This window comes from Pezoporus wallicus, unplaced genomic scaffold (assembly GCF_028554395.1).
Source record: "Pezoporus wallicus isolate ANWC-B61680 ecotype Strahan unplaced genomic scaffold, APGP_CSIRO_Pwel_v1 contig_13942, whole genome shotgun sequence".
Taxonomy (NCBI): Eukaryota; Metazoa; Chordata; class Aves; order Psittaciformes; family Psittacidae; genus Pezoporus; species Pezoporus wallicus.
In genome coordinates, this window is record NW_026640476.1 from 408915 (window position 1) to 435560 (window position 26646).

The following is a 26646-nucleotide window of genomic DNA, read 5'->3' on the forward strand; positions in this document are numbered from 1 at the left end:
CTGGGGCTCGCGGTGGTGGTGCTGATCCGGAGCCCTGTGTGCTGCAAATGCAGTCCTCGCAAGAAGTCTCTATGATGTGTAGCAATGATAGATCGTTTCTGAATAAAAAGATTAGGAGAAGTAAGGCGCAATGACGTGTTGATACTTCATCCACCCCTGCCCATGTCCTGGGCCAGGTTCTCATTTCTAGCATGCTGGAAGGAACCCAGAACAACTCTGTCAATGGCAGTGAAATTGCTTCTGGATTTATGTTTGTGCAGTTGAAACTACAGTATGTCTGCTATTTGGGCTAAATCTGCCTGTCAGCATCTCGGGAGAAGTGAGACCATCCAGGACAGGAGAAGGAGCCACCTGAAGACTTTTTGCGAGGTAGAATATCTCTTAATTTACCAAGAGATACACGGTTTGCTGTGGGTATCTTCTGGCTTGGATTCACCATTAAACAGTCAAGCACACTGAGCATTACTAGTGCAGCTCACATGGGTGAGACAGCCAGGATGGAGAGGAGCTGTGGTGGCTTTCCCGGGGTCCACGTGTCCCTGCCAGGCACAGAAGGATGCAGGGGCCCATCTGCAGCCACGTGCCGACTTCATCACCAGATGGGAGTCTTGCCACACTCCCTGGTTTGGCACGTGCTGTCTCTGCGTCTCTCCATCCTGGGTTTCTAAAAAAGCATTGCCATATGCTGTATGAGCTATAGGCCATAGGGGATGAATCATGGCTCCCTCCACTGAAATGAGGCCGTCTCCAGCTTGGATCTTGCAGTTGTCAATAATATATGACCATTTACAGTAGTGGTGGGACTACTGCCATGGAGTTGGGCCAGGAAGGTAGCCCTAAAAGGGCAGGGATGGACTCAGAGCATCCCTGGTTGTGTGCAAGGTCTGGTCCAACAGCAGTTGAAATCCCATGGGCTTTGCTGGGCCTTGAGCCAGACCACAGGGCTGGAGGTGTCCCACAGCTGGGTGGAAATCCAGCTACTGCCCCTATTTGGTGGGTTTTCATAGTGTGGGAGAGAGAATCCTGCTTGGATGGCAGGTTTGCCTCTATAATAGTGCTTGGATGGCAGGTTTGCCTCTATAATAGAAGCCTCAGCTTTCAAAACTTCACCAAGCCTTTCGAAGCAGAGCTGACCCTGAAATGTCCTCATTCTCTCATTCTTGTGGATTATGGCAGTTTTGATGAAATCCACTTCCCTTCGCTGGTCTCTGTGAGTCTGAGAAATCAAGTATGGGGGTCTGAGGGACTGGGAGCTGGTGCTAAAGCTGGCCCTGAATTTCATCCTAAACTTGATCTCTGTGGGGATTTTTTTGTGTGCAATTAAAGAGGGGGGTTGTTTTTTTTCCTATCATCACCTTCAAGCAGCCATGAAAGGCCAGGAAAAAGAGAGAGGGCTGATTTATTTTCCACTTCCTTTGCCATCATCCAAATTGTTTGTGATCTGAATTTGGCCCAGTGACATCTTTTTGCTAAGTGAAGGCTCCAAGATAAGAAGCTACAGCTTCTTGACAGGGCTGTTACAAGTACCTGTGCTTGTATATGCCAGACTGTGTAGTGCTGCCTTGGCAGTGACAGTGCAGAAAGCTGTTTTACAGCAAGGACTTCCCAAGTGGTGGGAATGGCAAAGGATCACCATTTATTAGCATTTTCTTCCTTTCATACAAGAATTAGGTGAGGGGCTAGAGTTTTCTGGCTGGAGTAAACCAAATAGCAGTGATTTGGATAAGATGATGCAGGTGAGAAATTGCAGGCAGAGGTACAGCAAAACAGGAGCTCCATCAGAGCAGGGATGGGGAAAACAAACCTGAAAATTAAACCTGATTGGGATCTCTCCAGCAGAGAGAGGGAAGTACATGAAAAATAAAACAGAATTAATCCTTCTGCATGGGAAAATGGCCAGAGTGAAAAATCCCTGTGAGATGGGGAGTACTGGTGAACAAGGGCAGAAGAATGCAATACAGTTGTCAATGAAAGTGGTGATGGAAAACCAAAAGCAGTTTCCCCTCCAGTTCTCTGAACTGCCCTTGCAGTGATTTCTTCTAGTTAAATGGTTTGTCCCCACTAGCTGCTTTGGGGAACTGGGTTCTCTGCTAATTACAGACTTCATGGAGTCAAGTTCTGCACTGATTAACCTCATACCCCTTCTCTGACTTACCTGGTAATGACCAGGATGCAAAAGAGCACAGCTTCCATATGCCAGTCTGAGAAAGATCCCTGTTTTCATTATAAAATCCCTTCTGCAATACTAAATAAGCAGTTTAAAAACGGAGCCTAAAATCACTGTCATTTAGCCATGACTGCCACTGGCCTCTGCCTTTTTTTGAAGGTTATTGATTGCTGCCATGGATAACAATTTTTCCTGCTTGGGCTCTCTCTCTTCCTAGGCAGCTGAGCTCCCAAGGAACCCGTATTTATCTGTGGCATCCTTGCACCCAGGGCACGGTGCTTGCCAAGGTGTCCAGGATGAAGTGTGGGGTGTCCTAGGGAGGATGCGGCAGCTCCTGCAATGGTTGGTTCAACCGGTGCCACTTGCCTTCCTGCAGAGAGCTGCTCTGCAAAGCCTGAAACGCTGCTCAGTGCCTGCCTGGAGTTGCAGCAATGCCACACTGTGATCTGAGAGAGGCAGTTTCCACCACTTATAAACATCCATCAGAGATTAGATCTGTTGGTCTTTTTTCTTAGGAGAGCAGCTCAGCTCTCTGCTTTGTCTGAACACTTCAGCACAAGCTGGGCATCAGAGGAGCCTGTAAGATAAGTTACAGACATGTACTGTGATAATGTTCACTCTGCTCCTTGCAGCACATCTGAAAATACACAGACAATATTGCACTCCTGTTTTTCTATTATGCTCATTTTGCACATATAATTTCCAAATGGCTCTGTGTGTTTGGTTTTTCCATTAACCCAGACAAAGGCATCCTTGAGTACCACCAGAGACTCAATGAAACGCCTGCCAGCGTAAGCAAATCGAGGCAATGTTATGCTCTGTGTTTTGCAAGAGAGATGATAAAGATCCTATTTCCATGGCAGGTCACTGTAATGTTTGTTGCTGCTCGTGCCCTGGCGATGCTGCTGAGGTCATGCTGGGGCTGCAGGCCAAATTCAGCCTGGGTGGAAGCACTGGGCTCTCCTTGGCTTCTCAGAGGGTAAGGCAGTGGCTGCCGTGTCCTTGTCACTCCTGTAAGTGCTGGACCAGTGCAGGGACTTTAAAGGAAGCCCAGAAATCAGTGGGGCTGAGATATTCTATACACTGCCAAAAGCAGTTCCCAGGTGTCACAGAGGCTGCCCTGCTACTGAAGACACCTTATTCCCAGGCTGGTGGCACTCCACGTTGCAGCAGAGCTACCCCATGGTGAGGCTTCCAGGATAGCACAGAGTGACCTGGCTGCACAGCCCCAAAGGGGAGCATCAGCTTGGCTTACTCCCGGTGGGGGGGGCAGCAGCACCCACAGGGACAGTGCACAGATGCTGGACCTTTGGCAGTGTCCAGATGCGGGGGTTGCTTAAACAGCATGGAAAATACCAAGGAGGAGAAAGGAGATGACTGTGTGGAGTTGCAGATGCAGCATCTGCCCCATAGCCTAGGGAGCCCTGTAATGGAAACTCATCAGGTCCGTGGGAAATCAAGGAGAAAACACTGAACCAATGTTTCCTGACAGCTTTTATTTGCTGTTGGTCCAAATCCCAGATTCCTTGTTTTGTAAAGACCGGATCTGGGTTTTTAGCACACCTTGCTCCGAGTGCTTGTGCTGGAGAGCAGCAGCTGGGCCAGTAATGCCCTTGCAGAGCAGAGGACAGAAAGTAGTCAGGCTTGATGAGCAGCTGGCACATGGCAAGTTTTCTGTGCTAAGGAAAGCATTTGATGAGTTTTCTTTAAGCAAACTGCCCTGAGGAAATGCTTCCCACCAAAGCTGGCTTCCACGGACTGTGGGAAGGTCCTGCCAGCTCTGCTCTTCCTTCCTATAACAGTCAAGGAGGCTGTGGCACAGTGGCATTTGCAGGTGAGGCCATGTTGCTGCCCCTAATTAATGCTGTCATTAGCTTTTGTCCCAGGTGCTTCTCCACTCAGGTTTCCCCATATTGGTGGCAGTGGTCTGTCTCCTGCAGGAACTCAAGCTAGAGGCTCCCCAGGGTGATGGAAAGGAACTGCAGGTCTTCCTAAAACCCAGTCAGTGCAAAGGAGCATCTCTGGTTGGCGCTACCACTCGAGCAGACACAGCTCATCTCAGAGGTTCTTCTTCATAAAAATTTGTTGTAATTAGAAGGTATTTCCCTCCCCAGCTCCCAGAATGACACCTTTCAATGTTGCTACTCCTGACTGACAGCATTAAGCAGAGAAAAATCAGGTCATGGTTCACACTAAGTCTGCCTGCGGTCGTGGTCAGTGGTGACTGGGGGTAAGGGGTCTGTCCCTTTCCAAAGCAGTGACCAAGTCTGTTTTCAGAGAAATGAAGATTCTCCTCCTTCATCTGGCACAAGCTGACCTGCAGAGCCAGGGTAGCTTCCCTGCTGTGGGCTCTCTGGATCTGCTGGGTTGGCCCCTGGGGGGCTGGAAATGCTCAGCCCTCGCTTCGACCTTAATGCACAGAAGATGTGATTATCCTAACACAGCACGGCTCCTGTTGCGCCATTATGTGCTGCTGCGGATGGGCTTCTTGCTATAAAGTGGTTTCCTCTGGGTGCAGGCACTCACATTGCCCGTGGTGGGGAGGGACTGCCTCCTCCAGCCTTTCCCTTACATTCAAGTGCCATGATCCACAAATCTGAATTTCCCTGCAGCTCTCCACCTCTCTTAGTTCCTTCTGTTTTCATAGGGATTATGAAGCAGATCTCTGCATCAGACTTATTGAAATCAAACCTTGGTTTCTTCTGTTTGCATAGTGTTGGAAATGAAGGAGGGATGGCTGCGATCTCAGGCAGTGGCAGCAGCCTTGTGGGATCCCACAGGAACCAAGACTTGGCCAGGGCCAGCAGGTCAGTGCACAGCAGGCTCCTGGGGGTGTGCATGAAAGAGTTCAGCAGTCAGACAAGAAATAGGTGCAGGGTAGGAGGAAAAAACCAAAGGTAAGTGGGTGGAATCCTGTGGTGGAATCATCACCTTGGGAAAGGCAAAAATCAAGGCTGAATGTTTTCCCTGAATTTCTCTGCTTGTGTGCACTCGGGGCAGCTGGGACCTGCACCACACAGGGTGGCATGGGAAGCAAGGAGAAGGAAGAGTCATTCCAGATGCCAAAATCTGGCAAAGGATGCTGCTGTTCTTATTTTCTTCCGCAAACACCATTCAGAAGATGAAGAACAAATCCTTTCACTGACACCTAGCAAACACCTTGGATGGACAGCATAGCATCCATTCCATGCAGATGGGGATGACCAGGCGTATGTGAAATAATTGCTGCTGCTCCTTGCCTGTGTGGCAAGGTGGGGGCAAGGCCGGTGTTGCTGTACAAGGCACGGTACACAGGCAGCAGAGGCATCATCATCCCTGCCCTGCCTGTGCCCACAGCCCTGCAGCCCCATGGCAATTAGTGTGGCTGCATGCTGCAGCAGACCAGACAGGACAATGTCCCTGTGATGTGCATCGCCACTGGATTAAAGTTCTACACGTTTGCGTTCATTTGTAGGGGAGAGGGAGCTTTTCCTGCAGCACATATGTGAGGGAGTGCTGCCATCTTTTGGCTATGCAAATCAGGAGAGGTGTAAAGGAGTTACAGTGGGCAACTAGTATTGGCTTGGAAAATGTTGCTTATGAACTAGTTTCTTCTGTGTGTTTTTACCATTATCCCCATTACCATGTGTTATTCCCTTTACCGTGTGAAATGACCCTGGGCGCAAGGGGAAAGCCGTGATCTGTGCTCAGTGCTGGCCAAGGGGACCCTGTCATGGCTCCCAACAGCCCAAGCTGAGCATCCAAGCAAGCATTCTGTGTTGTGGGGCACCGGCATCCAAACAAAATGTTTTATCAAGTGTCTGATTTTAGTGTGTCAGCCCAATAAATAAAGATTTTCTGTAAATCTGAGAATTAACTATTGACTGATGGAAAGTCTCAGGCTTATCTATTTGCTTCAGTGGTGCACTGCAATGTCTGCAGGATGTAATTAGCATCTTCCTGGGTTTAAAATTAGAGTTTACAACCAGCAAACACATGAGCTCTCTATTTTATATACAGTGTTTACTGTATGTGTGTTGCCCAGGATCGAACGGTAGCTGCTACCACTGGGCAAAATAGGTTTCAGAAACAAACTTCAGAAAATGGGATACCTGTTTCCTTTCTGGTGAGCACCATCCAGAGCTAAGCATGAATCATTCCATCCATCCATTCATTCATCACCACAAAATCCATCAGTGTGATTTCTCTCAAAGAAAATGGGTTGTGCCATGTCAGATCCAGGGTATCATCAGCTGTAGAAGATATTTGTTAGTATAGCAGCCTTTCTTTCTCATTTGTGTGGGTCTAAATAGCTCATCTGTGGTCCCTTGCCTTTGGAAAGGAAAAGAAACTGGAAATTACTGAAGAAACATAAGTGAATACTCGTGGCTGCCATGGCTGGATGTAGTGAACATGACCTGACGGCTTGTTTCCCACCTAGGCTGGAGCCAAGATGCCACCCCTGCTGCAGTGCCATGTTTTTAACCCCATTGGAGTTGCTTTTTGCTGTGCGATTCCTTCTCTGGCCAGGAAGCATTGGCCATGGATGCTTAGTTCTGCTCCATTGTGGCCATGGTCCTGCCCAATGGTGTGGCTGCAGCTGTGTGGTACTGGGCTGAAATAGCTCCCTGGGAGCTCACCCTGACTTAAACATCTCTTCTGGGGTGAATGCTTTTGGAGAGCAGCCCTGCAAAAATAGCCCTAAAAGCTATCATGAGCACTTGCTCTAGAGGTAACTCCTTCCTGCGGTGATAAAGTCAGTGTTTGAGAAGCCATGAAATAAGGAAGAAAAATTGCCAGGGGAGATTACAGGGTCAAACTGCACCAGGTGTTTTGTTGATGCAGATGTGATCTATTTGAATGTGACATCTCTGACAGTGACATAAGCTGCTTTCCCAAATATAAAGGCTTTCAATATATCACTTTTCCAACACAGAAAAACAAATTTCAGTGGTGCTGCACTGAAAGAAGGTGAGGGGGTAGGGGAAGGGACCTGCTCTGAGCTAACAGCCCATCACTGACAATATGAATGTTGAACTGGCGTGTTTCAGGCTGTTTTTCTTGCCTCTGCCCAAATCAACAGCAGTGAGTCATCAGGGCAGACAGCATCAGCTGCCATGGTGCTTGCAGCGGTTCACAGCCCAGGCTGCTGAAACCTGCTGCTTTCCTCCCAGACATCCTCGGCATAAAAATGACAATCTCTCAGTGGAAATGTGGTTTCAGGAGCCAGAGACCCTAAGTTTTATTTTCAGTACCAAAAGATGCAGTGCCCTGCTCCCACACTAGGATGGGGATGCACCCCAAACAAAAGGTTGGGCAGAGCCTGTTTAAGCAGATACTGGGGAAGAAGAGCTATGAGATGGGCAGCCCCATGCTTCTGCCTGGCAAATCCCACAGGCACAGTTCCCCGAGGGTCTAAGTGTCGTGATACCATTGTGATAGTGATACGAGAACTTTGCAAGCGGTAGCAAAGCAAAGGTCTGGTTTTAGGCTTTCCCCCTACCTGCACTTGGGCCACCATGGCTGCTGCCAGAGCATCCCAGTGGATGCAGATCCAGTGTTTTCCCTACTGTACCCCAGCTCAGCAAGCATTAAAGCAAAGGGGAGCCATAGCCAGCTGGGTTATACTACAGCACTCTTTTGGTCCCTGCAGCTGAGTGCCTGCCTCATGGAGACCTTGACTTTGGGCAGGGAATGGGGAGTTTGGCACCTTGGTGTTCTGACTCAATTTGAATTTAAGAAAACTCCAGAGCATGTTCCTAGACCTGTGACTGGGGCTCCCCATATGCACTCACTTACAGGGAGCTGGTGTAAGGCTGAAGGGGTCCAACTTGCTTTGCCACCTGAAAGGAGGTTGCATTGGGGTGGGGGAGTCAGTCTCTCTCCCAGGAAACAAGTGACAGAACAAGAGGAAATGGCTTCAAGTTGTGCCAGGAGAGGTCTAGACTGGATATTAGGAAAAATGCCTTCACTGAAAGTGTTGTCAAGCATTGGAACAGGCTGCCCAGGGAAGTGGTTTAGTCACCATCCCTGGAGGGATTTAAAAGACACTTAGATGTGGTGCTTAGGGACATGGTTTAGTGGTGAACTTTGATGAACTTGGCAGTGTTGGGTTAACAGTTGGACTTAATGATCTTAAAGGTCTTTTTCAACCTAAACCATTCTGTGATTCCATGATCCAGGGCTCGCCGTGGCCCTGCAGGTAGGAGGCACTGCTCAGCACCTGCTCTGCCAAAACTACCACTGCCCACCCCAAAACCTCCTCGTGGTGGCTCCAGGAGGGCCAGCGTGGTGCTTGGCAAGGCAAGGTGAGCATCCTGGGGTGGCGCCAGGGCTCCATGGGCCATGCAAGCCCTCTCTTCCAGCCCTGAACATGCACCCAGCCAGGGACTGGGGAACACCTGGATTTCTCCAGGAAAGCTGCAGGACGTGGATGTCACTGAGCAGCTTTTGCTGAGCAGCCTGATGTGATTTAGAAGGAAAGCCTCAGTACTTAGAGTCATTTTCCAGGCTTGACCAGTGCAGCTTAGCAAAAGGTCAGTCTGTGGCTGGAGCTGACTGACAGTCCTTGGGGTGCAGGTATGTACCCACAGCATCAGCAAAAACAATGAGACAGCTGGCAGGACCTGGGATGATTGAGCAGTTTGCTACAGAGGGAAGCATTTCAGAAGCTTTACAAGGTCAATAGAGATGCCCTTTTGTCTTGGAAATCCCTGTAGCCACAGCTCCTCCCTGCTTCTTGCTTGGGAATGGAAATGTGATTGAAGTTAAAGGAGCAGAGCTGAAAGCCCTGCAAAAGCCCTAGCTGCTCAGGTCAGGCTCTGAGGAGAAGAAAAGCTTCTCCACTGCCCAGGTGGCTCCCTGCACACAGAGCAATGGGATGGGGAAAGCGTGAGCCTGCATAATCATTGCTATTGATGCTGTCAGTCTCCAAAGGCATCTCCCTTGAACACCCACCTCACAGATATCAATCGACCAGCTGGACAGATTAGATTAACTGGATTTCTGCATCCAAAGCTGATGCTGATGCCCACTGATTGGAAACCACTCCAGAGCAGAGGCAGTTAAATAGGAAGGTGTTTCCTGTTCATGCACAAGCTTTGCTCAAGGGAGATAAGGATACTTGATAAGAGGAGGCAGAGGAGACATGCAGCAAAGCTGAATTAGTAAGGAGTTTGGTATGCCTGTGGTCAGATTGTTACTACAGCTTCAGGAATTTGCTAATAAGCTGTGTGGGACCCTAATTATCTTGTCAGCCAGTAAGTCCAATAATAATTCAGTTTAAGCACCATTTATTTATTTGGAAGCCTATTTGGCACTGACATCTCCATGCACTGCTGCAGTGCTGCACAGGCTGTAATTAACCCCCTGGCTCTGCAGGAAGGGGGGCTCACAGCCACCCAGTCTTTGGGGTGATATGGCCCCCAGTCTCACTTGCTGCTGTAGGAAAGCAAAGCAGGACACAACAGGAGGATTTGCGAAACAACACTGGAGTTTGGGTGGTTTTGTTTGCTTGGGTTGTTTTTGTTTGGTTTTCTTTGGGGGGGGTGGGGGTGTGGTTTTGGGGCCTTTTTCATCCCACAGAACCCTGAAATACACCTCAAGGGCAAACAACAGCTTTCAGCTGGCTCTGTGGGGGCAGCAGTCCACAAGGACCAGAGATAGCTGGAAAATTAAAACCTGAATGTTTTTAATAAAAGACTGTAAGCCCTACAGAAATGTTTGTCTCAAGCAGGTGCCCTGGTTACCCCAGGCCCTTATTTCCTCAATCTTGCACTCTTCTCAGATGAGTATCCAAAGCTGAGTCCACTGGATGGGGCAGAAATAGCTGGAAAAGGCACTTTTTTTCCCACCTAGTTGATAAAAGTTTTAGCCTGTGGGGTTAACCGGGCTCTGAGTGACACCAGAGCAAATCTGAAGTTCATTTAATTTATTAGAGTCCCTCCAGGTGTAACGACCTGCAGATTTGTTCCTGCATCTGAGGAGGGATCCACATCCTGGGCAGGAGAAGATTTTCCCCATCCCTGTAAAAGTTTTTTCCCCTGAGCCAAGAGGGGGAGGAGGTGGTGACTTACATTATTTGTGAGCTGAGTCCTAATGAGGCTAATCACCAGGTAATGAACGTTCTCCTGTGTGCTGGTTTTGACTGGGATTGTTATTTTTCTTCACAGTAGCTGGTATGGGGCTGTGTTCTGGATTTGTGCTGGAAACAGTGGTGATAAACCAGGGGTGTTTCAGTTCCTGTTGAGCAGTGCCTACAGACAGTCGAGGCCTTTTCTGCTTCTCACCCCACCAGCAAGGAGGCTGAGGGTGCACAAGAAGGGGACACAGCCAGGATAGTTGATCCTGACTGATGTCGGCAATATCCCATACCCCGTGGTGTCATGGTCAGTATATAGAGCTCAGGGGAGAAGAAGGAAGAGGGGGATGCTTGGAGTAATGGCATTTGTATTCCCAAGTCACCATTACGTGTGATGGAGCCCTGCTTTCCTGGAAATGCTGAACACCTGCCTGACCATGGGAAGTGGTGAATGGATTTCTTGTTTAGTTTTGCTTGTGTGCATAGCTTGTGCTTTACCTGTTAAACTGTCTGTATCTCAATCCACAACTTCTCTCACTCCTACTCCTCTGATTCTCTTCCCCATCCCAATGGAGGGGTGAACGAGTGTCTGTGTGAGGCTGAGTTGCTGGCTGGGGTTAAACCACAACAGTCCTTTTGGCGCCCAGCATGGGGCTTGAAGGGTTCAAGATAATGACAGATTTGATTGGAATGTGCTACGTAGCGTTTATAGCTGTTATTGCTGTTTAGCTATTAATTGCCAAGCTTCTGTGTTTGCCATGGGGCTTGCTTGCCTTACTGGATATTAGAGTCCAGTGCTCGTTGGTGGCTGCTTTTTGCTTACGCTGCTTACTGTAGTGCTGCACTGCTTATCATCTTACTGTGCCGTGCCTGGGAACATTCTGATAACAGAGATGGCCACGTGCTTGGGCTGGCAGACAGCCAGGGCATCCCTGCTGTAGTGGACAGGTTGGAACTACAGTGTGAACTCAAGCCGAAGGGACTGGACCTGTGGATGAGCCCATGTGGGAGCAGGACACCCCAAAGCATCTGTGCCTGTGGTTATGTTTGTGCTGCTGTAGGTGTACCTCTGAAGGGCTTGTGGCCAAAGGATAAGTCCACGCTGGTGAAGGTGCATCTTGAAGCATCTGTGTCTGTGCACAAGGTCATGTTGGAGCACCTCGAAACGTTGCGCCATGGATAACCCTGCAACAGAGCAGGGCACCCCTGGAGGGACTGCAGCCATGGATAAGGCTATGCTGGAGCAGGCTTACTTCTGAAGGGACTGTGGCTGTAGGTAAGGTCCCACTGGAGCAGGTATATCTCTGAGCATTATGGCTCATGGATAACTCCATGCTGGAACAGCTACACCTCAAAATAAGGTGTTTATCCACCACCTGTGGCTGTGGATAAGCCTGTGCTGCAGCAGGTATACCCCTGAAGAGACCTTGGCCCATAAATAAGGCTTCATTTGGAGCAGATGCTCCCTAAGGGACTCCAGACTGGATAAGTCCAAGTCAGAGCAGGGGAGAGGGAGGGAGTTCATTGCAATATTAAATACTACAACCTGACCCACAGGGACATGCAGTGGGTATATCTTGCACTGCTTTTCCTAACACAGGGAGTTAGCTGAAGAAGCTGAAAACATTTCTTTGGAATACATTCCAAAATCAATTTAATATATGATGTCTGCCAGGACTGGGTGAGTCAGAGCACTGTGTTGGGCCTGTGAATATGCTGCAATTTATTTGTGCTGAAGTTTAAGCAAGATCGATGGAGCCATAAAAACATTATTGAAGAGACTTCATGGTGGAACATAAAGCACAGTAACAGGCTCTTGGTTTTGTGGCATCCTCCCACCTCACTGTGGGGTTGTGATGGTGGTAGGTCTTTGTTAGCTGGGTTTAGGTCCACAGAGAGCTGTGGATAGCTGTAGGTTTGGGTGGATGCCTGGGACTTGCAAGAACCACCAATGCTCTGCAAGGAGATTTCTCAGGAGATGAGAGATGGTTTGTGGAGCTGTACCCAGTAGAAGCTTAAGGTCAACCTGAGTTTTCTGGTTTAGATCTGAGCTTTTGTCAGAATTGGCCTTGAGGAAGAAGGCTTGTAAACCTGCTGAGGTTGGGGGCTAGTTTGGTACGGAAACCTTGGCGAGAATGCAGAGGCCCAGGCTGATTTGAGGCTTTTTTTAAAGCATCTCATAAATTGAGAGCTTGAATCTCTTCCTGTATTCCTTGAAACAGTGATAGTAAAGTAGACCAGAAGTAGCCTTCTGGCTACCTGGGATGAGCCAGGGCCATGGCAGGGAAAGGTGTTTTGGAACAGAAACCAGAAAATCCAGAAGTGCTGCAGGTTTTGCTGAGTGTTACTGGTGCTCAGACAATTCAGAGGTGGCTTGGGACTGTAATAGCTCCTGGAAAAGAGCATTTACACTCCTACAGGAGAAACTGAACCCTGCTGCTGGCTGTGGTGCATGGGTGAGTCTTTGCAGCAGCAGGCGACTGCAGTTAGGAAGAGAGATGCTTTGAGGGTCCAGGCACCTCCTGCTGAATCTGAGGCTGTCCCTCCACAGCCCTCTCCTCACCCCATTTCTCCTCAGTGCCAGTGCCTCTGCCTGCAGTGCTGTGCAATGAACTTCACCAGCAAACCTTGCTGGGCTGGGATCTGGAGACGGCGCATCTGCCACAAAGGCTTTTGGAAGCAGAGCAAAAGAAATTGGATAGATGGGATAATAAAACTACAAAGGATTATTGGCTTTGGTTTGCTTTTCAAAGATTAAGAACCTCTTTCAAGTGTCTTGGGCTTCATTTATCACTTAGATGTAGACCAGCACAGGCAAGTACGTTTATGGTGCAAGATATCTCTAAAGGTCTTTCTTTATACTTCACAGTTGTGAGGTATCAAACCCTCAGCTCTTTAATGATAATTTAGTCCAAGAAAGACATAAAGAGCATCAGCAAGTATATGTGGAGGTGTGCAACCACGGGCTGGGCATCCATGGGCCTCAGGGCACCTCCACTTTCCCCACACTCACCACACTGTCACATTGCCATCATGCTTCATCATGCTTCAGGCTTCCAGGGTGACCTGGGAAGGTTAATGAAAAACCTGCTGTCAGATGTTCACAGGCTTCCAATTTTAGCTGAACCCTTTCCATCTGGGCCTGTAGAAAGGTTTAGGGGTGGCTGCTTCCTTGATGTTTTCAATGCCACGTGTGCAGCCGACATGTCCAGTATTTATCACTTGGAAGTCTCTTTCCAAATGCACGAAGACCTTAGCTTAAGGGCAAGAAAGACCCAGGACGCACCAGGATTTCCAACTGGGGTATTTCTATCGCTGCTGTCTAAAAAGAGCTGAAGCAGAATCCTTCTAAGTAATTCAGAGTCTCCCTTTGCATCTGGGCATGTGAGTCATCAATGTGTTGACACATACTCATTTTAGTAAAATCTGGTATTTGTTTCACTAGTAGTGTTGATGTATAAAAGGCATTGAAATTAAGTGCTGCATGTTAAAGATCAATTAGCTTCTACTCCCACTGAAAACGACATTGGTATTTGGAAGACATATGTGCACACCCACGTCCCTGCTTACGCTTGTTGGGAGATTTATGGCCCTCTCCCCAGCTGCAGAGAGGCCATTTCCTCTGCAGCAAACTTGACACTTTGGTTTCTAGCTCTGCTCTTTCTCCACTTGAGTACGTTTATGTGTGCAGGAAGGAAAGCCCTGGAAAGAGTGAGTACTGGCCAGGAGAGGCTGAGAGCTGCCTGCTGCTCTTCAGACCTCGCTGCCTTCTCACTGGGGCTTATTTAGTGTAACCAAAGGAGCAGACTTACATCATGTGTGTGGGCTGCATGTGGAAACCCATCACCTGATGTGAAAGCTGCACCCCTGGGGTCGTTAACAGAAGCTTAAGAGGAAACGCTATTACAGGTACCTCCAAGGGAAGTGCTGTGGGATCTGATGAGGAGGTTTGCAAGTTTGGTACCAAGGGCTTTATGCTGCTCGAAACCAGAAGAAGAGATGAGGTAGGAGAAAGTATGCTAAGGGTGCTTGCCTGGGTTACCAGAGACACTGAGTTAAGGTTATCCCGGTCTCCACAGGTGTCCCTATGTGGGTGTCATGGAGCCCTGCTGATTGCTGGGTTGCTTCTCTGCTGATTTGAACAGGGGGGCTCTTGCTGCTGTTTTTCTACTCAAGCAGCTTTGTTTATCAGTTCCCTGTGGTCTTGGGCTACTCTTTTGAAAGAAAGAGGTATTTTGAAGAGCAAAGCACAACTGTTGGATGCAGTATCTAAAGCAACAGCCATCCTTACATGTGCGTCTGCCTGGACTTTCCTGTTCCTGTGGTTGGTGTTGCAAGGAGGTGGAGGAGGCTGTTGTTCAAGACCTGTGAGTAACACACCCCTCCCTGCCCACAGCTCTCAGGGAGAGCAGGCACCCTCCATCCCACCCCAGCCCTGCTGGAACCCGGGATGGTCAGCATGGGGCTCTGCATGAGCAGACGTGGGCCAAAATATCCCTGGGGAAAGGGAGTCAGGGGGCTCTTTTCAACCTGAAAATTTCCTTGATGTGGCTAACGGGACTGTCATTCCTTTCTCTTATGGACTTGGAAACATTGCTGCACAAAGGATATGGACACCTTTTCTTGTGTTTTGGCTTATATCCTCTTCCATCCCTGTGTAAAGACAGATACAAACTGAGTTTAGTACGGACAAGCTACAGAAGTGATTTCAATTGTTAAGAACAGACTGGAAAGAGAGGGGCATGCATATTCTGCCTCTCATTGACACCAGAGTTGTAGCTGTTGTCATTTCCAATTGTGTGCATGACTTTGTCAGTTTAATCAAATCTCTCCTTTTAACACCAGATTTGCTCAGGGGCTTCTTTCCATTCCCTTCTATGTCGGATGAGGATCCAGCAATGGCACAGCAGGGGAAGGCCATCCCAATGCCCTGCAGCCTCCCCAGAGGGCTGACGGCCAGGGATGCTGCTGGGCAGGGGGGCTGCCCCCAGCTTTGGGCACAGTCTGGGGCTGGCCACACAAAGGCAGCACATTGGGGACCACCAGCAGTGTGATCCCTGCTGTGATGATGATCCCTGGGGAGACCCAGAGGAGCTGACCTGGCCACGGAAGGCTGTGAATGATGGCAGGGAGGGCAGCAGTAAGAAACGTGATGTCACCGCTAGGGCTGCTCGCTCCGTCTCGCCTGCTGGGGACTATTTTTAGCATTATCTCAAAAGTGCCTCCTCACCAGGGTTTAGTTGCTTAGCAGCGCCTGGCGAGGCGTGATTTGGATAGGAGAAGGCAGTTATTAATGCACACGTGCAGAGATTACCTTGCAGCTTCCACACGGTGGCTGCTCAAAACCCTGGCAGCTCTCGGGTCCATGGGGCTGGAGACAAGGGGTTTCGGCCCCAAAGGCAGATCTCCCCTGTGTACAGTAGTGACAACCCACACTGGCCTCGGGGGGCTGCCTGCATGCTGTCCTGGGCTCATCCCTCCAGCACACCAGACCCCTTCCCTCTGGGTTTGCTCTGTTTGGGAACAGGCAGCAAAAATGGGATTCAGGTTCAAAATATGCCTCTGTGGCACTTGGCAACCTGCAGCCAAGAAAACATGGTGCACAAAAGATTGCCCCGATGCTTTGTTCATTCTTCAGTGAGCCTTTTTACTTTCAGATGATCTGTTTTCTCTGACATATATATAGAATCGCATGTTTCTAAAACTGCCTACCAGGATCACTGGTGGAATTATGTTTGTCGTTAAGTCAGCGATACACTCAGTCAGAATCAGGGCTCTTGGAAGACAAAAGAAGTTATTTTCTCAAATGGAAAAGTTTAGTACTTAAACTATATCTGCTTAATTTGATTGAATCAGATTGCTGAGCCACAGGTAACTTTATAAATACATTAAGCTGAAGGAAAAAAGTCTCTATGCACTGATAGGCTCCTTTTAAAGCTGGAAAATCCTGAAATGAATTACTGTAGGTACAAATACAGTACACAAACAGCACTTTAAGGGACTGGTTCCCAAAATGGCAGGAGCCGAAGCTAGTGCACAACTGTAAGCATGTCCCAGCTGATGGCAAAGTGATGTCTGCAAATGGAGACCACTGCAGCCTCCCAAAGTCAGAGCATTGCAGCTCTCCTAGGAGCTACTACAAAATGTTATTTAGACAGCAAAGTTGTCCTTCAGCATCTGTTCAGGGATGGTCTTGCTCAGTGGTAGTGTTGGACAGTGTCTCTGGGATGGCCACTGTGCAGAGGGACAGTCAGCATGGCTCAGCCAAGGGTCTGCTCTAAGGAGCCTACATAAAGGGACAGACAGGCCTTGGGGACCAGGTGGCAAAGACAGGGGCTTTTGTGGATGGGCAGAAAGAGACATCCACCACCTTAATGGCATCCTTAACCACGGTCTGGCCCTCAGTGTGCTCTTTTTGGGAGCAGTGTAGATCAAGAACTTCTTCAGCAGCTCTTCATTCCCACCTTTAATCCTATGCAAATTCCAGGATAGTGCAAATAATATCCCCGAAGAGTGGTCAAAAGCTTGCATGTGGATATGGAGCAAAACTGGAGATTGCACAAAGTGGAAAATTGGGCATAATCTGATAAACCTGAAAAATCAGGCTGAGGCTCTGTGTGCCTACTGGGACCCATCCTATTCCTGTCTGCCCAGGACCTTCAGGGACATACTGTAGCTCCTGGTTCCTGCATGTGCATCTCCTCACCATGTATGACTAGATATGTCTAGTGCATCCAAGCTGGAGAGTGGTGATGCAGAGCCACAGGTCTCTGAGCACGGGCAAAGGAGGTATTGGGAAGGGGAACGGAGGTCTGGGATCTCCTCAATAACCCACTGCCTGGGAGGACCATGCCATTGCAAGGACAGGTGTTGTTTCAGGAGTAACACTGTTTGCGAGACAGAAGGTCTCCATCAGGCACCAGGGCATGAATGCTGCTGGCAAGAGAGGGTTTCTGTTGCATGTCAAAAGCTGTCAGGAGAAATCCTGCAGCGTTCAAACCAGGGATCAAATTCCTACTCAAGGGAAGTGATCTCTGGATATCACCCCCTGTTTAATCCAGGGTAGGTTATGCTACTGTGTGTATTATGCCCAGGATCTCATCTGGAGCATCTCCACCTCTCCTAGGCAGTGGGTAGGAATAAGAGGTGGGATCACTGGATCCCAGCATGAACACCCTGCATGCATACCTGTAGTCCTACTGATTTAGCATAAAAGGCAGCCTTCAAGTATGATTTCAGCCTTCTCTGCCAGCTTGATTCACAGATCATGCATTTTTAGAAAGCCCTCCTACATCCTTCATGCAACCGAGAGCTGTGGGCCACCACTTGTGATGAATGTCAGCCAATTAAGCTATATATGGGAATGGGGCAGTCTTGTCCTTCCTGCCAGTGATAGTGACACCAAAGGCCTTCCTGGTGGCCTGTGCTAGTACCCAGATAGCTGGCAAGCTGGAACAGAGATCAAACAGTTTGAGGAAAAGTAACATACAGTACTGCACAAGAGAGGAGGTGTTTCGGTCTGGCTATGGTTGGCACCCTAGAGTAATCTTTAATCACTTAAAGATTAAATGGCAATTCCTGAGCTACTGTAAACTCAGCGTTACAGAAAAACTGTTCTCTTAGAGCATGCTTGAGTGACGGAGCTGTTTCCTCTCACTTGTTCCTCTTTAACCTATGTACAGTGAAGAATGTAGAGCCAGTTACTAAGCTGTTTTTTCCTGACCAGTCCTTGGTCAAGCAGCAAAATGCAGGTGTGTGTTTCTGTCACGGTCCCAAAAAGGCAATGGAGAATCAAGTACCGCAGTGCCTGTGCTCCTGTTCCTCTGCAAATACAGCTGTCTCATTTCCACTGTCTGGCACGTGTCCTGGCTGAATCAACCCAGTGCGCACCCAACTGCCTGCACAGGCATGCCCCGAGGTGATGCTGGAAAGGTTATTCCTTGGCTTTTTGCTTCTTTTAGTCATGTCAGGGCTTGTGCCTGTATCGATCACTTTCAGACACTATGCAACATTACAGCATGGAGCTGAAGCTCCTTCGCCCAGGTGAGGCAGCATGAGAGCAGATCCGTGGGCTTTGCTTCAAAACAGCTAAAGCCATAAACCCGTGTGGCTGCAGAACCAGCCCTCACCAGGCCTCTGAACACTTTTAATGAAACACTTTCTGCATTCGAATTCCAGTTGCCTCTCGCTAGGTGTGACAGTGCCTTCACTCTGCCACCTGCTGCCAGCTGCTGTGGGCACTGGCTTCACTGCAGCCGGGTCTAGGCCTTGGGTTCTTCTTCTTCATTGTAAATCGAATTTGAGGTAAGAAATACTATTTAGGTGGTTTAGGGCAGAGCTTTATCCTACTACTTGTTTGCTTGATGCTTTTTACTTCGGCAAGCGTGTCAAGAGTGGGAAAGGAGTGTTAACATTTGTCACACATTTGGTAATATTGCATATAGAAAGGTAAATGCCAAATGTACATATGCCATTTTATAAATAAATGCTTCTGGCAAGGAAAGACGTTTTCTACCCAATTATGTGGCCTTTTTGAGGTAAATGTTATGAATGTGTGGTAACACTTGGCCATCTGCTGATGATAGTAAGAATTGCACTGGCATGGCTGAAGGAGTCGCGGCTCTGTGCCGCTGCAGGCAGGAGGAGGGATCATGGGGACCCCAGCGCCCCACAGAGGTACTGAGATCTACCCCACATAGCGCGATGCGGTGACAGCCTCATCCAGACTTCCTGACATCATAAGAAACCCGAATTCAGGTTTGGGATCACCACCTTGGTCTGTAATAGTACCTGTGGGTGGCAACTAGCAGATGACCCTGCTCGTACACGGCAAGCTTTTCCCACACTGTTGACCACTTGTTGCTTTCAGTCACTGGAGATGTTTCTAGAAATGTGTTTGCCTAATGTCTGTAACCTATAGGGTCATGGACTGCACCCAGGAACAAAACCAGGGAGCAGTATCTGAGTGAGAGGGGAAAAGGAAAGGAGCAAGAATAAAGGGGAGATGAGAAAAACACAAAGCAGGAAAAGGTCTAAATCAAACGAAGTCTTGATTTGTGTGGTTGAGGCTGTGTGAAGGAGGAGACAGTGGTGGAGAGAGTAAGGAAAAGCCGGTGAGGGAAGACAGGGAGACAAGAAAAAGGGGAGGGGAGGTTGAAGTGATGAGCTCTTCTTAGATGAGAGTTTAGGATCTGGCATACAGGTCCTGATAGATAGAAACTCGTTCCTTGAAAGCCCCCTGTGCTCCCCCTCTGTATGCACAGGCTGTGGGACAGAGGGCTAGAGGGGAGAGTGCAGGACTTCTCTGCCCCTGTCCAAACCCTGCCAGCACCACTGTTTCACACCTTCTCAGCTGATGGGCAGTGGGATGTGATATCCCTGCATGTGTGGGCTGGGATGTTTCAGTGCCCTTCCAGCTCCTGGCTTTCTCTGTGGATTGGGGAAAACTGTGGGCTCAGGTCTTGCACTCACAAGCTGAAGTCCGGATGGAGGAGCTGGGGCAAATGTGCTGTGTGCTGGGGTGACAGCAGGGACACAAAACTGTGACAGCAGAGGTACGATGTAACTTTGCCTCGACTCCAGAACCAAAGGAAGTTGGTTAATGGTTTCATCACTGTTTTTTTCCTTTTACTCTCTGCCAGTGGCCACGTTTTGTGTGCCAGCATAGACCAGCACTGTGCCACCCTGGGCAGGGTGCACACAGGGACATGACTGTGTCACCTAGAAGACACCTGGTGCTGAGGTCTCCACCCTCCTGTCCTGCTCTTCCTTCATGACATGTACGTATTGCAGGATATTGGTACTGTGCTTTACAAGAACGGGTTGTGTAAAGAGATGTGATTTTACAGTCTGCCCAGCAGAAGGCAGTCAGGTGAACTCTGATAACTCTTATCTCCTCCTCCCATCAGAGGGATCTTTCAGTTCTTATTCCCTGCCACCCCACAAAAGGTACCGAGGAGGTGTTTTAGGAGGTGAAAAAGGAGGACTTGGTTTTTAAACCCATAGAAACATAGTGAGTCAGGAAAGGTTTCTAAAAGAGATAGATAGAATAATAGCACAGCCATTTTCTTCTGAACTTTCCTAGACATCTTAAATACATTTTTCTGCTTAATTAATCCTGATTATTCTCAGCCCACCTCCTCCAGACAGAGGGGCACCTGGCATCATTATAACACCAGTCCCACCTCTATCGACCCTGAGTCTCAGCTGTGGGTCATGAGCTGGGAACAGAGGACCATGTCCTAGAGCAAGAGCTAGAATTGGATAAGGGAAGGTGACAAATACATGGTAGGGATGCTGAATTAATGTAATTCAATAGGAGTATGTTCCCCAGGCTGGTCAGTGCTGAAAGCCTCCAGCATGTGGAGCAGTCCTTGGGGTGTGCAGTGCTGCTGGTCTGTCTTTCCTGGAGGAGAAGGAGAAATTCTTATCTGTCAAAAGTCATCCCCTGTGCCTGCTTCAACCCTTTGGTCGTTTCACTGCTGCAATAAATTTGTGCCAGGTAGGGACTTCGTTGATTGCATCTCTAAAAAATACATGTTTTTTTTTTTTTACTTTCAGCTACCATGACTTTGAAAAACACTTCTGCATTTGACAGGCAGTGTATTCACTTGCTTCTGCCCATTTGCTTTCCTACTCTATTTTTCATTTCACATTTCTCAACAGCTCACCATAAGCTATTCAAGCTTGTACTCTTTCTGTGACAGGGCATGTCCTCAGACTAGAAACTGCACATGTTGGACAAGAGATGTCTGCTCCAAGGCTTTTAGCTAGGCTTTTTAGAAAGACCTGAACAATTTCCAGAATCTGGATCCAGCTGTGTTTCAAATGGATGCAGCCAAGACAGTATGAGGGAGCTCAAGTACAGCACTTCAGCACTATGATTTTGTTTCAGCTTAGAGTAAAAAATACATCTGATATATATTAAAGGAATTTATGGAGATGTCATTCAGAAGAGTGAAGTACTTGTTTTAAGAGGTATGGGGACAAATTCCCTGTTAGGGGATCCTACAGGGGAAAGCCTGACTTCCAGGGAGGGGATGTTCCTTTGGCTAAAAATCCTGTGCAATTCCTTCACTCTGCTAAGTAAAAAGCTGTGCGTGCTCTCCCTCTCTTACCACAGGCCTTGATCATAAGTGAAAATCTTTCCACATGTGGCTGATATCTTTCTGTGGCCTAACAGCATTCATAGCAATTGTATTCCAATTTCCTCTCTTATGTGACAGTTTAATAATATCCTGAGTGGCATTTAATGCTACTGTTATACTTGCCCCATCTGGTACAGAATGAGTATCCTTACAAAACTGGAGGTTGGGATATTTATGAAAGCTTTCTTTATTGCCGAGTTCATTGTTGATTTGTTTAGTGTTCTATTTTTATATCTACTCTTTCAATTAAAGGAAAACCAACTCTGAATAAGAAAGTAAGGAGAAAAGGCAATTTCTGTGGGCTTATGTTAGTGTTCCTGACCTACACCCTCTTGGTCCTGCTTACCTTTAGCTAGCTGAAGTCAAGCTGACATTCAACCCCTGTCGCTGTATCAGACAGGGCCATAGAGATCTTTTTGCATAGATATCCCTAACTTCAAGGGGAATATTTGACCTCTGAAGCATCTGAGCAACCCCCATTGCCTGGAATGATAAAGGTGCGTTTGCTAGGAGGAATCCTTGAGCTGTATTTCAGGCTACTGCTCCTTGCTCCAGAGGTGGCTGCATTGCAGTAACAGTGAAAGAAATCCCTTGTTGGAGCACTGCAAGGTTAAATTGAAGCAGACATGGAGTCGTCTCTTGCCACGAGACAAATGGTATTACTCACACAACGTGAACAAGATCTATCCCAGGACTTATGAAGACTGTCAGCTTTGCACACACGGATAAAAGGCATTAAGGAAATCCCTCTTATTTTTATGATGTGTTGTCCTTTCTGGGACTTGCCCATTTGCCGGGTTTATGCTCTCATGCTGAACGCAGTTTGAAGCTCTCAGGTGCTGTGTATTTAATTGGCTTCGCAGGCAGGCACCTCGCGCGACACAGTCTGTCTTGCTGGCAGTCCGAGAAATATTTCGCCATTGTTCTTTCTCATTTGGCACACAAAGATCTGCACATGGTGTCCAGGATAGCCAGGTCCAAGTCACTGATGACATCATGGCCTCTGGAAGAAAAACTTCCTCAGGGAGTCAGGGCAGTGTGTGCAGTTTTGAGCTAACTACAAAGCAAATCCACTTTTTTTTCCTGTAGAAAATGAAAAAGATATTTATAAATATAAAAGGAAATTACAATTACCAGCAGAGGATGTGTTGGATGAGCCCAAAGTTGATGTGATTGTACTTCACACTGTATCAGCAGTTGCATCTGTAGTGTGAGCCCCAGCTCCCAATGAACTCATCCTCATGCCTTGGTGGCCTTTTCCCTCTTACAAGGGGCAAACTGTGGTCCAGATGACCTACCAGGATTCAGCAGCACTTGACCTAAGGGAAGCCTCCTGTCTTGGGAACCTCTCACTTCCAGACTAGAGCCTGCTGGGCCCATGGTTTCCCTTTTTTCTTCTTTTTCTTTACTTTTTTTAAGCTGATTGCAGGTATCAAATGGTAAATCAGCCTTTGCCAACACTGATGCGAATTCATCACTCCTCCTGGTTTCCAAGAAATGCTGAAAACTCCAAGGCTGGGAAGAATCAGTTTTGAGGGAGAGAGGAGGAACACGGCATGAGCTATTCAACTGTCCAGGCAGATTTGCATCTTTCAGCTATTAACTGAAGTAGGGAGTAAAAATGCAATCAAATTTAAATTGCCTAAACAATCAAAGACCAATTACTTCCTTTCACTATAAGCAAGATGGAGAAAACAATGGGGTTTAATTTCATTAAAATCTCAACCAACTCAGCTATGATTTTTATTTAATACAAAAGTGACAGAACTTCCCGCTTTGCAGTACCCTCTGTGCCTGAAAATTACCATGCTTTATCTTCACCATACACAATAAACCATGGTATGGACTTTGCTTAATACTCAGCACCTGACTGAAAAATAAACCAGGGCCCTACACTTTGTTTTTAGATTATAATCCCAAATCTGTACAGCAGTATCTGCTCTCAGTGCCAAAGTTCACTGTGAGAACTCAGCACTAAGTTGAATGATGCCCTGTTTGTTTTGGTATTACTTATTAATTATATATTTTTAGACCTTTATTTATATAATATATAATTATAAATATAATTATATTTATAATTCCTTTACAGAGCACAGAGCCAACTCGGTCTCTCCCTGGAGAGGCTGAGGGCTCAGCAAAGGGGATGTGAGAGGGACCTTTCAGTACTTTGAGATGGAAAAACTTACCAAAATCTGGGTAAACAGAAAGGGAAATGAGAGCAAAAGTAACAGCTGGATTAGTTGGCCACTGGAGTGCTGCAGGCTTGCTGGTGAGTGGCACAGCTGTAGAACAGTTTTGGCTCGTTTATTCCTGCTTTTTGCCTTTGTAATTGCAGATTATTTTTTGCTAGTATTTTTAGCATTGTTCCAGTTTGGTAGCATTTAACCTTGCTGCTATAATAACTGCTGCAGAAATTTTCATGAGGGAATTTATTCTGTCTTGGTGAATGCGTTTGTATAGTATGAAATAAAGAAGGCCTGAGGCAAGCTATTGAACTACAAGGAAAAGACAAAATATTGACTCACCAATTCAGTAAGCATCATTTGCCTAGTGTGCTGAATAAGGCAGGGGTCCTGTAAGAAATTTCTCCCTTGGCCATGCTATTAAGGAGTATCTTGTAAGGCAGAGAAACTGAAGGACTGGTAGACCACTGCATGGTCTACAGTATGCCATTTTTGGATATTTGATTTTGCAGCATGTGAGTATATAAAACTCATATATAATCCATATAGGTAGGCAAAGGAACTGATATGCTCAGACATATATTTCCAGTTCATGTAAATCAGTGGTAGTTTCATTCCTGATGTTCCTGGTTCCATTTATTCTCATCTTAGTGCTTGTTCCTTTTATTTAGAGTTGCCCCTTCTGACGTCCTGAGTCACTTCAGAAGAGGAGGACATGAGGATCCAGCTTTAGCTTCTCCAGGCAGCTCAGTCCCATGCCTCGGTTGTTGTCAAGGAGACATATCTCTGGCATATATCTTCTCTGTGGTTTCTCTTCTTAGTATGCTTTTCCATTGCTATGGAGACTATCAGAACTCATTTAGCAACTCCCAGTGCCCCAGGAGGAATGTGTATTTCAAAATCACTGCTCAGAACGAGGAGTGTTGTTTAATTTTTGGCCTCTCACCTGCACTGTCCAGCCTGGCTATGCCAGGGACTGTCGGTGCTGAGACCTTCTGGACCAACCCAACACAGTTCTAAGGGCAGAGCGTAAAAAGGTATCTTCAGTGGGGACGATTTTGAAGCTGAGGCAAACCTTGCATGTGGGAGGTAGCCAAAGGCCTGCCCTGGCTAGTTGGCATGGCTCTCCAGGTCCCAAACCCTCTTCTTCTCTAGTTCTTCAGCTTGTGTTCTACTAAGTTCCCATGCCATTGTTATCTCTGGTAGAGACCACTTCAGATCAACGATTGCATGCTGTCGGTGAAATGTAGCTTTGGATTCAGTAAGGATTTCATAATAATTTATTTTGAAGAGACATAATTACAATAAGACTATTAAGAGACAAGTCTCCAAATAGCAAGAGGGACTGAATTTGCTGGTATAAGAGCAGAAACAGCTCAGAAATTTGAGGATCAGGGCAGAGAACACAGGTATGGTGGTCTTTCATGGATACAATCTGAAGCAAAACAGTTGAAACCAAGGAAAGTGCCTAACTATAATGGTGCAAAAGAGAGGGAAACAGAACTGCTCTTGGCCACCACTGCAGGGTAGGAGAGAGGGTACCATGCAGCAGATATAGCAGCGTGGAGATATAGAGAGAGAATCTGTGGTTTGGTTCAATCAGTTCCTAAGACTGCCAGCATCCTAATACTGCAGATGAAGTTGGCATCTTCCTCAGGGTAGTACCTGACTTTGCATCAGCCAAGTGGTAACACTTTGACTCCTAGAGAGCAGTGGGGCAGTTGCGTTCGAAGCAGCAGCATTCCAACAGTGGAGATGGCAACAGCAGGCTGGAAGAAACTAATAGTGTGCTGGCATCATGCACACAAAACTGTGCTGGGCAGTACAGAATTACAAGCTTTACTAAGAAAACCAAGACATACAAGAAGTTATCATTTGGGGTTTACAACAGCTGGTACACAGGAAAGCAGACACTGCTGGGCTGAAGAGGCAGAAAACAGTGGGCAGAAAGCACATCAAAGCATCTTCCTCCTGAGATAGGAGAATAATCCCTGCAACCCAGTCCAACAGGGACTCAGTTCCATGGGAAGACCCCTTTCAAAGTGGATGCAAGTGAGCAGGCAAAAATTAGAAATAAATAGGCCAGCCTATAAAGTAATGAAGTTTCATGTTCAAGGTGGGAATTACAGCCCTGCTCATGAGCGATGTGGTTCATGCTGAGATGGTAGCTGAGGCTGAAGCTCCCAGCTCCCTGCCCTATTTCCCCACTCCAGTGCACAGTCTGACATATTAGCATAATCCTCAATTCCAGTTTGCATTAATATGTCGGTCTATACCCTGCAGTAACTCAGGAACAGAAACACTATCATTCAGCTTCTACAGCTGGAAGGCCATAGGAGGGAACTGAGATGGGGATAGTAACTCCATTACCCTCCCAGGGTAAATCAGAGCCCACCCATACACAGAAATCTGTAAGTAGCTGGATAATCTCCAAATCACCACCTCAATGCCACACAGCAATAAATATTCATCAGGTAATAGGAACAGCTGAACCCAACTAAAAGAATCTAAATATATTTTAAAAAATGAGGTAATTAATCAATTCAGGCATTTTACAAAAATGTAGATAAAATTTACATATTTTGCTGAGGCACATGATTTGTAATGAAGTCAAATTTGGGGAACTAAAAGGAATCACATATAACCTGTCACTTATGCAAATCATTCTCTTTTCAGTGATCTTAAAAATCAGTTACATGTGAAACTGCCTTAAGATGCTGACATGCATCTCCATGATGTACTTGGCCTCTACATGTGCTGAACTGCAGCTGGTTCAGCACAGCTCTGCGCTGCGCCAGCATAGGAGGCACACCCTCAAGGTACTCTCAGCATTAGGAAGCCAGCACACTGCATCCAAAACATTCACAGGCCATAAGCAATAAAAGGAGGGAAATGCATCAAAAATCAACCCTGAACAATTAATCTCAATATACCTTAGAAGAAGAGATGGGTTGGTTTGTAATTCGCTTCAGTGTCATTTTTAACCTTATGAAATTCAAAATTAAAAGGATATATTTCATTCAAACTTAGATGTTCTTTTTTTCAACTTGGATTCCAGATTTAAAGGAAAACAGTTATCTTGATCCAGAT

The 26646-nt window shown here is 47.2% G+C and overlaps 1 protein-coding gene across 1 annotated transcript in view; it reads left to right on the plus strand.

Annotated features, from left to right (window-relative positions):
- The first annotated feature begins 14351 nt into the window (after nt 1-14351).
- SMG1 (SMG1 nonsense mediated mRNA decay associated PI3K related kinase) overlaps nt 14352-26646 on the plus strand; it is an 85871-nt gene continuing 73576 nt past the window's right edge. The window contains exon 1 of the mRNA XM_057418992.1: nt 14352-14593. Coding sequence (XP_057274975.1) covers nt 14487-14593 — 107 coding nt within the window. The 5' untranslated portion in view covers nt 14352-14486. The remainder of the gene's footprint in view (nt 14594-26646) is intronic.